Source organism: Octopus bimaculoides, chromosome 1 (assembly GCF_001194135.2).
Source record: "Octopus bimaculoides isolate UCB-OBI-ISO-001 chromosome 1, ASM119413v2, whole genome shotgun sequence".
Classification (NCBI taxonomy): domain Eukaryota; kingdom Metazoa; phylum Mollusca; class Cephalopoda; order Octopoda; family Octopodidae; genus Octopus; species Octopus bimaculoides.
In genome coordinates this window covers 65,214,815-65,225,879 of record NC_068981.1, presented here as the reverse complement: position 1 = coordinate 65,225,879, position 11,065 = coordinate 65,214,815, and the positions used below count along the sequence as shown (strand labels likewise).

At 36.7% G+C, this 11,065-nt stretch overlaps 1 protein-coding gene across 3 annotated transcripts in view; it reads left to right on the top strand.

The window, feature by feature from the left end:
* Positions 1 to 1,560: 1,560 nt before the first annotated feature.
* LOC106877505 (pseudouridylate synthase TRUB2, mitochondrial) overlaps positions 1,561 to 11,065 on the top strand; it is a 15,131-nt gene continuing 5,626 nt past the window's right edge. Inside the window, exons 1-5 of one of the 3 annotated variants that reach the window (XM_052967239.1) lie at positions 1,561 to 1,699; positions 4,481 to 4,609; positions 5,072 to 5,200; positions 6,908 to 6,988; positions 9,604 to 9,665. In XM_052967239.1, the coding sequence (XP_052823199.1) occupies positions 4,489 to 4,609; positions 5,072 to 5,200; positions 6,908 to 6,988; positions 9,604 to 9,665 (393 nt within the window). In that variant the 5' untranslated portion in view covers positions 1,561 to 1,699; positions 4,481 to 4,488. The other 2 variants (XM_014926433.2, XM_014926432.2) reach the window with 2 other exon arrangements.

Sequence of the window (11,065 nt, the reverse complement as noted above, 5' to 3'; positions counted from 1 at the left end):
TCGTCTTGTAATTGCCAGGCATGGCTGGCTAGCAAAGTCACGTATCTCCTTTCCGGGACTCTGAAAGAGGACACACACACACACACATATATATAATTTTATTGTATACGTTCACATGAAAAACCTTGCAAACCAAATATATATGACTTAATGAGTAAAACAGCTAGTTTTAAATCTCTGAATGAGACCTAAATAGTAACTATACTTCATAGTAAAATCTATTTGCCAACGGAAGGTGTCAGTCCTACGCAGGACTATGTTACTACCTTGACAAATAGATTTTACTACGAAGTATAGTTACTACTTAGATCTCATTTAGAGATTTAAAACTAGCTATTTCAGACACAGATTGTGTGTCGATAACCAGCTGGAAAAAATGATTTCCTGGGGTTAAAAGGTAGTAACATGGTCCAACGCAAGACTGCCACCTTACGTTGGCAATAGATTTTATATGATTTGTTTTGATGAAATGTCACTTGCCCCTTATTTTTCTCACTCTTCCGTTAACATACCATCTGTTTAGTAGCACCATATCACAATATAACTAGCTATCAGATGTTCAAGGTAATTTTATGGCAACTGTAGATCAGGGGACTGAAAAATTAGTTTCACATTATGATCCATGATTACATTATTGATCATTTTTATGAATCTATTATCTCTGGTAGCGACGGTCCCTTGTGCGCGTGAACTGACAGTTAGAAGCATCAGATCGGATACAATATCTTATGAATATGCGTTCTGATTTTCTGCGCTCGAAGTCCAAATCCCAACGAGGTCAACTTTGCTTTCATCCCTTAGTGGTCGATAAATAAAGAACCAGTCGAGATTTCTTTTTCCTCGGCTGTAGTTACATTTGGAGAGAAATGGGCTTCGTCAGGTTTAGATGACAAAGATATGCTGCATATCACAACCAATGGGACCATCAGAAACGTGCTTTAGGATTTCCTGGGCCTCCAGTACTGCAATAACACACACAGAGACACAAAGTTAAAAGTAATATGCATTTTGTTTACTGTCCATGCTGGGACACCGCCTTTCAGTGTATTTGGGTTTCGTTTCCGAACTGCTTTTGGTAAAGAGTTATATATATTTGATATTAAATGGAAACGGTTCAAAACCTAGAAATTTGGGCACTATCATGCTATTAGCTGTCAGAAGTGAAAGTGCTCACTGCTAGTGAAGTATCTGTCTGTCTGTCTGCCTGTTGCTGGCCTGTCGATTCTTTGGCTACTGACAGCTAATACCATGACTGGCCGGAGCGAGCTATATGTCTGTCTGTCTCTCTATCTATCTATCTATTACTCGAAAGTTCGCGCGTCCGCGCTAGCTAGTCGTGAGTAGAAAACACAAATTTAATATAAAAACATATTTCCTGAAATTGCAAATTATTTAAAATATAAAAATATAATTTTCAACAGAGAGAATTTATCAAAGTAGAAAACAAATGAAGTTTGAAGTTTAAAAATAATAGGATCGACCACTCACGACTAGCTAGCGCGGACGCGCGAACTTTCGAGTAATAGATAGAGAGAGAGACAGACAGACAGACATATAGCTCGCTCCGGCCAGTCATGGTATTAACTGTCAGTAGCCAAAGAATCGACAGGCCAGCAACAGGCAGACAGACAGACAGATACTTCACTAGCAGTGAGCACTTTCACTTCTGACAGCTAATAGCATGATAGTGCCGAAATTTGTAAGTGATAAGTTTAAGAAAAATACGTACAACTTTAAATAAATATCCATTAAATATTTATAAATCTATTGCTAAGAAATCGGCAAAGTGCGATCTACGGTTGCCACTAATGTTTACTGGATAGAAACGATGGATTTATATAAAATTAGGATTCAGTATGGAATTACGACTTTTCGTTTATCATACTATACAAATAAATATAAATTTTCTCTATTTTTTAAAACATGTAAAAAAAAAAGTTAAACTTTAGAATTAATCAATACTTTTGGAAGTCAACAAAATGATCAGTACCTTCGGATTTTAATAGTTTTCATTTTATTTTACAAATACTATTTTCGTTGAAATACCAATCCTATTTTTCGAACACTAAGCACTCATGTGTTGACCAAAATATTGTTTATTACAGGTAACTAATGCTTCGAACTGTATCTTTATTCAAAATTTTATTCATGAATTGTTACTTACGTATATATTTATCACGATAGGGATCACATGAATCCTGTTTCCTTTTTACATACTTATTGTAGTAAAATTTGTGAGTATATTTGCATTTTATTGCTATTTGCAGTTAAGATATAATATTGAATACGCAGATCTGGTAAACTGTGTACTTTTATGTGCATGTATCCTGTAAATTCACTACATTTATAACTAAACTATATAAACACCAAAAATTCTTCAATTTGTCTCTGTTAGTCACTTCTAGAATATCCTATATTTAACGAGGGAGCCTCTTCGTTGTCGCTTGACCTTCATTGAAATAGTAAACTTCCCTCGAATCACTCTACCATCTTTAAAACAAGGATACTTTGAATAATGTAGTTATAGATATAATGTCTACAAATAAGATATAATTGGTATAATTGGAACAGCTTTGATCAAAAATCTGCTTGATCAGGTTTCATCTGGTGCTAATCAACAAAAGCAAGTTCTTTATATATAACGAGTGTGAAGACCCAACAAACTTAATCCGCTCTCTTTTTTTTTTTTTTTTTTTTTTTTGTATTTATTTTATTCGAAAATAGACCCAGCCAGAAATGTCAGCTGTTACCTCTCCTGAAGTACATAGCCCTACTTGTCGGATTCTTCCTTTTCCATACTTCTATCATCTTTTATAATTGCTATCACATCTAGGATGCATTATAGGAATATTAAATGTCACTAGTACTACTTGACTAATACATTATATTATCGACTCTGGAAGGATGAAAAAAAAAAAAAAAAAAAAAAAAAAAAAAAACGAAGTTGGATCCAGAACATAAAAGAACAAACTAAATATCAGAAAGCATTTCGTCTGACATTGTAACTATTGTGCCAAATCACCATTTTTAGTTCATGAAGACTTCTCTGAATTCAACATGTTTGTTTGACACTGCCTTCTTTTATTTGCTGTTTCATCCCAATCCACTTGAAAATAAATTTTGTTATTAGTTTATGATGACAATGTAAGTTCAAAGATCACTATTCTCATTTAGATTCAAATGAACTGATGTTAGATTTAAGGCTTTGCTTCATTTTTCTGGAGGTGGTGGGGGCAAAGACTTAGTCCTTGATAGAGCAATAGTACTGACACTAGTGAATTATATACTTCTTTACTTTTATTTCACCAAATATACCATTTGTTTATGGGTAACCTTATCAGCAGCTAAAACCAGAAGGCAGAATGATAGTGGTTGTCATACTCTTTCATTTGTCAAGGGCATTGGAAAATCTAAGTGAGGTGGAATGAAATACTGATGTGTGGGTCCTGAAATTGACTTCCTAGAACTTAGTTCTCATCAAGAGTTTAAATACTGTCTAGGTATTGATAGGTAGGGATAATTGTCTGACCACAGGAGCAATCTGTCCAATCTGCAATTAGCCAGCATGGGCAAGTAGGCCTGTCATACAACCAGTATGTATAAACCAGCAAAGACATGCTTGAGGTTTCATCAAGTGGTGAATGAAAAATGGCTGAAAGAAACAGAAAGATTGATATCTTGAGGAAGAAAATTGGCTAAGACGGAGATAATTCCAAAATGTAGCAGTTCTAGGGAAGAAGGAATAACTATAGTGTTTAGTGTAGGGTATAACAATATAAATGACAGAAGAAGTAGACACACATGGGCATGAGCAGAGGGTGCATTTTACTTAAATGCTGAGTCAGGAGGAAAAGCTATGCCCATGACATTTTCAGGGTTTCTGAGACTGGTGAAAGGAGAAAGAGAAAGGAATCTTCAAACCAATGACCTTACCTGAATACTTATCATGGAATACACTATACTAAAGCCCCAAGGACCAGGTGGTGGTGGATTAAGTTTATCAACCAAGTAGGCTACAGATTGGCTTGGACTCAGAAGAAATGCTACACAGCTTCCCTTCTGATGCTGTAACAGTTGTGCCAGTCCACTGGTCTATGCTGGTACTTTATCTATAACCCTGAGAATGGTGAAAGGTGATACCGGTCATGGTGGGATTCAAACTGAGAATGCCAAAGCCAGAACAGATACTGTAATGCATATTGTCCAAGCTATTGTGGTAAGGAAGAAAGAGAAGCATCATTGTTATGTTTTATAAGTTAGTTGTTGAAGCATGTTGGTAAATAAATCTTTGTTAATCAGAAGCATAGCCTTCTTCCTGAATACAATGTAGTGTTTCATTGTATAGTATCATCAGTGCAACCAATCCAGTATACTTGTGAAGAACAAAAACATTAGCTTCACCTCTAGTTCCAAAGTGGGTGAATCATTTAATTTACTGCTAGAATTATAAAACCTAACCAATAAAATTTATCTTTTGCAGAAGAAGAAATGAAGTTAGACTGGTCACCTTCTGTATACCGAAGACTTCATGGAGTATTCTGTATTTATAAACCTGAAGATGTTTCAATGCAGAGATTATTTGATACCCTCAAATTTAATATTTCTAACGGTGAGTGATGTTTCTTTTTTCATTTCTTAAATCTGAATTTGAAAAAATATTTCATCATTTCACTGAGTATATGTATACATATGGTTTGTGTTTTGGATATGTGTGTGTGTGTGTGTGTATACTTTATTATTAAAGCTGCAAAAACAAAGATATCACAAAAAACTGCTACTCAGAATTTCCTGTTCCTGTTCATTAGGCTGTTGTAATCAAGATTCCATTCTTGATCACAACTGCCCAATGAATGGGAACATGAAGCTCTGAGTTGCAGTCTTTTGTGATGTTTTTGTGATGTTTTTGCAGCATTAACAATAAAGCATATTACTTTGCCTCCAGTATTTGAGTACTATTTTTTTCCCACCTTGTTTCACATTTATGTGCTTACTCAGGTATGTATATATATATATATATGTCGTGTGTATATGTGAATGCATTATATATGTGTTATTTTTCTCCACTTTTCAGCTCTAAATGAATTACCTTGTTATAAGCATGAGATGAAAAAGCAAGAAATTTCTTTTGAAACTGGATCCACTTTACCAGCTACTGGAACAGAACCTGTTGGTCTGACTGATCTCACAGATCACAGACTTGGTAAGTCATCATGTTAAATATTTGTTTATATTTTTTAAAATTTATGTTTAAAAGAAAAGAAAATTATCTTATAGCTGTCCTAACTACTATAGGGAAAAATATCAAGTTAAGGTGATCTATGTCTTCAACCTGGGTTTAGTTTTGGGAGCTGTAACCAGTTAGTCTACTTCAGTTGTATTGGTAATGCAATACCTCAGTCTAGTTTTGGTTGTTGTTGTTGTTGTTTAATCTCAGGTCATTCCTGATTGACTACATATATGATGGAAGACAGGTATATGATATAACCATATACCTGTTTTTTTTTTTACCAATCTACCACCTTGGGCTGGTGGAACTTTTGTATTGACATTGAAAGAATGAAAGACAAAGTTGACTTTAGCAGGATTTGAACTCAGAGTACAGGGAGTTGACTCTGTTAATTTGCCATGGGAGAATACAAGGATGATTTTCCGTTGCAGTTATTTTTTACAGATAATCACCGTCTTGTTGGCTTCACTTCAGATATGTAAAGGGCTGAAATAAATCTCCCAAAACATTTTGTGAACACTTGTAACAATTCTGCCAAACTGTCATTCAAGGCTGGTACTTTATTTTCTTGAACCCCAAATCCCACTTGGCCATTGATCCAAAGGATTCACCCAAAGTTAACCTCAGTAGGATGTGAACTCAGCATGTAAAGAACCAGAACAAATACTGATGGTATTGTGTCAAATGCTTTAGCAAACCTTCTAATCTGTTACCAATGATCTGTTCACTTCTAAAAGCTTTATGAATTTAGTCAAATTAACCTGGCAGAGTCCATATATCGCCTGATTATTAACCCTTGAGTTTCAAATTACTCTGTCAAATGTAATGCTTATTTTTTCATATTGTTTTAAATAAATCATGTATTATCTTGTGGTTTTGAGATTTCACAGATGTGATTGTTTATTTTCATAATAACAGGGTAGGTGTGAGAGGCTGGATATAGCTAATTTGAACATAAAACAAGTAGAATACTAAGGTTAGATATCATCATCATCATCATCATCGCTTAACGTCCGTTTTCCATGCTGGCATGGGTTGGACAGTTTTGACTGCGGTCTGGAGAACCAGCAGCTGCACCAGGCTCCAATCTGATCTGGCAATGTTTCTACAGCTGGATGCCCTTCCTAACATCAACCACTCTGAGAGTGTAGTGAGTGCTTTTTATGTGCTGCCGGCACAGGAGCCAGTCAGGTAGGCCTGGCAACGATTACGTTCAGATGGTGCTTTTTACGTGCCACTGGCATGGGAGCCAGTCTGGGGTTACTGGCATTGGCCACGTTCGGTTGGTGCTTTTATGCCACTGGCATGGGAGTCAGTCAGGCTGACCTGGTATTGGTCATGTTCGGATGGTGCTTTTTGCGTGCCACCTGCACGGGAGCCAGTCTGGGGGTACTGGAATTGGCCACATTCGGTTGGTGCTTTTTATGTGTCACCAGCTCGAGAGCCAGTCAGGCACACCTGGCATTGACCACGTTCGGATGTTGCTTTGGCTGATTTAAATGCTAAAGGGTTTACCGTCCACAAATCACAATCATGAATTGCAAGAGAAATGAAATGACTCAACCAGGAATCATACTTACTTTACAAATCGTTTGCCAGGAACTTAATACTGTCCTTTCACTGCTTGTTAAGTGGCATAGTGATGAGATTTTAATGATACATGTATAAATTTATTTTCAGTTTTGGGTCCAAGATACATCAAATCAGATATACCTTTAAAATACTGTAATGGTTTGGGAAGATATTCTTCAGGAGTAACAGGTAAATTAAAATATCTATTTTCTGATTTATTTTTATTTTTTTTTATTTTTAATTTTAACTTTCAAACTGATCTAGTGTGCTGCATAATTAATTGACTCTACCTTTTCTATCATCAACCATTAACAGGATGGATAAGATATATTTATTGCAGCACTGACATCAAAGATCTCTAATAAGACAAAATGTCTTCTCAGTTTTGCTTCAGAGATGCTGTTCTGGAAAGGCTGCCTTTATATGTAGAACTCTGAGCCGTGTCTCTCTTCTGCAAATATTACAATACTTTCTCTTCACAGTATAACGGGTTTATTCTGAGTGATTTATCTTTCTAACTGGCTATCTTCTGAACAGCAGAGGAGTCACAGTTCTTCTAGGTGGGTATACAGAGTTGAATAGAGGGAATACAAAATGAAATGTCACCAAGATCACATACCAGTTTTGTTTTTTAAATTTTGTTTTGGTGTGGAGAAGAGGTCGAACCTCTTCACATGTAACTCTGAGTCTGATAGGTACACTCTCTCCAACATAGCCTCCGTTTGCTAGTTCACCTACATCAGAGAGCTATCTTGTCTTTGGCAAGACCAAAGAGAGTTCACTTTTCCTTGTGTTGTCTCTGTTCATTCATCCCTTTCTTTCCCACTTTACTGGGTAGGAAGAGAGCTAGAACAAGCAGCTGATAGAAAAAAATATAGAAGGTCTTCTATAGCTCAGTATTTTGCCATTTGTTGTGATTTTTTTAACATCTCCTTTGTGAGGTTTAGTGTCTTGAGATTAGACTTCACCACTCCTTCCCATATGTTCCTTAGTTTATCTCTCATGCAGGTTCTGTCTGCTTGTATGCTCAGCTCTTTATACAACCGATGTCTTCTTTAAGTGTAATATGTCCTTCCTGGCACAGTCTTTCTCTCCTGCATACTACGACCAATTCCTCTTATTCTTTCATTCTTTTACTTGTTTCAGTCATTTGACTGTGGACATGCTGGAGTACCACCTTAAAGGGTTTTTAGTAAAAAAAAAAAATCAACCTTAGGACTTATTCTTTGTAAGCCTAGTATTTATTCTATCAATCTCTTTTGCTGAAACACTAAGTTACAGGTATGTAAATATGGCAACATTGGTTGTCAAGCGATGGGGTGGAGTGACAAACATAGACACAAAAACACACACATAAATATATACATATATACAATGGGCCTCTTTCAGTTTCCGTCTACCAAATCCACTCACAAGACTTTGGTTGGCCAGAGGCTACAGTAGAAGACACTTGACCAAGGTGCCATGCAGTGAGACTGAACCTGGAACCATGTGGTTGGGAAACAAGCTTCTTACCACACAGCCATGCCTGCGCTTATATTTAGTTCTTTTGTTCAACTTGTTTGTGTTCCATTTTTGATTTACACTAACGTTACACATCCAGTGGAGCATGCTTTGTTTCATTTCCTTCCTGTCTTCACAGATCTACAGTCAAGGATCAAGCCTGCTATCCTCTGTAATATCATTGTGCTTTGTAAACAAGCATCATAGAATCTACCATTCGCTGAGAGAGATAACAACTTCCTCAACTTTTTCTACTCTGTTCTTTCTCTTGTTGTCATGAATTCGAAACCCCATCTTCATTGTTAATTAGTTCAAACCGTCCACTACTTCTACTTAGCCTTTCAAGCATTTGAAAGAATTTATCTCACACACTATTCCTGTGTCTTTCCACATAAGATGTCAACTTTCCATGTCGATCTGCCTATGTTTGCACTAAACCCTTTTTCTATCCATTGTTCACACTGGGTACATCGTATAGAATTTCTACCTATTCCTTGTTTGCATTCAGAGCATGACCAGTGACTGGTTCCTGCTAAAACTTTGGTCTTTGCTAAGATTACTTTATGGTCTTTTAATTCAAGCTTTTGCTTCCGGATCTGTTATCTTTTATTCTTTTACTTGTTTCAGTCATTAGACTGCAGCCATGCTGGAGCACTGCCTTGAAGAATTTTTAGTTGAGTGAATTGGCCCCAGTACTTATTTTTTAAGCCTGGTACTTATTCTGTCAGTCTCTTTTGCCGAACTGTTAAGTTACAGTTACATGAACACACCAAAACTGGTTGTCAAACAGTGGTGGAAGACAAACACAGACTCAAAGAAACACATCGATACATATATGTATGTATATATACAATGGGCTTCTTTCAGTTTCCATTTACTAAATCTACACACAATGCTTTGATTAGCCTGAGGTTATAGCAGAAAACATTTGCTCAAGGTCAGTAAGACTGAACTCGGAATCCTGTGGTTAAGAAGCAAACTTCTTACTACATAGCCTCACCCATGCCTGAATTTGGAATTTTTAAAAAGCTACTTCACCAGATTCGGCTGTAAGAACTAGGATATTGGCACACAGGACTTACTGTGGGTAGTCAGTCTTAAGCATCTATCTCCTGGCCTGGTGGACAATAATAGAGTAAAGGAGACTGAGAACCAAGCCTTGCTGGATGCTAACTGCATGCTAGATTCCTCACTGAACTTATTACTAACTTTCACTTTGCTAGCTACATCCTCTGGACATAACAAACTAGTTGTTTTTCTATGTTAACATATATTACAATTTAATTTTTTCCTCTTTCCAGTTATAGGAATTCAGAAAGGCATTAACACAATTAATGTCTTAAAGAGCTGTCAATTTCTACGTGTAAGTATAATATATCTTATTGTACAATACAGTGTAGTATAGAATCTCCACTAAAACAACTAGACTGAAAAGCAGTTTAAAACTTTGAATAGTAAGAGTACACTTTTTCCCTTTCAATGAACACACAGACAAACATGTTGAATTATGTTGACTGAATGAGAGAGGAGTACTCAATACGTGTTATTGGTTTGTTGCAGCTGAATTTTTATCTCCTCAATTGAGTTTCATGCAACTGCAATCTTCACATGAGAACTTGCCTGAAGTTTGCAGTATAAGAATGTATTGTGTAAGAATGAAAGAGTGAGTCTGATATGCATGCATGTAAATCTTTCTTACTATAAAGAAAACCCCTTGCACTAATCTTTTATCTGTCTAAGATTATCAAATTTGACAAGTGAACTATTGGTCAGTATTTTACAGACAAGTAAGTAAATTTCGAACATAGAGCATGAGCGTTGCCAGGGCCGCTGACTGGTTCCCATGCCAGTAACACTTAAAAAGCACCATTCGAGTGTGATTGTTGTCAGGGCTTCTGACTGGCTCCCATGCCAGTAGCACTTAAAAAGTACCATTCAAGCGTGATCATTGCCAGTGTTGCCTGACTGGCTTTTGTACCGGTGGTACATAAAAAACACCATTCAAGCGTGGTTGTTGCCAGTGCCGCTGGACTGACTCCTGTGCAGGTGGCATGTAAAAAGCACCATTTGAGCGTGGTCAATACCAGTACCACCTGACTGGCCCTCATGCTGGTGGCAGATAAAAGCACCCATTACGCTCTCAGAGTGGTTGTCGTTAGGAAGGGCACCCAGCTGTAGAAACTTTGCCAGATCAGATTGGAGCTGGTGCAGCCTTCAAGCTTGCCAACCTTCAGTCAAACACCCAACCCATGCAAGCATGGAAAGCAGACGTTAAATGACGATGATGATGACTAGAAATGAATAAACCTCACTTATATGATGCTGGTGTTCATTTACAATCATTACATGATGTCTAGACAAGCATACACATAAACTCACAAATACGATGAACTTGTTTCAGTTTCTGTAGCCCAAATCCACTTACAAGGCTTTGGTTCGCCTGGGGCTATAGTAGAAGACTATTGCCCTTGGCACAACTCAGTGAAACTGAACTCAAGACCACATCGTTGGCAAGCAAGCTTCTTAACCTGTAGCCACACCTGTGCCATTATAGCCATACTTGCACCATTATAAACAAGTACCACCATCATGCAAATGTTGTCCTTCATTTCAATTTTAATCAAATTAATAATATAACATGGAGAGACAAGTTGCTAAAAATCATCATTGTAAATCTGAAAAAAACTTTTGACTCAAGCTGGTATAAATCTGTGTATGTATTTATGTATTTTTTTTTATTTATATATATATATATATATATAT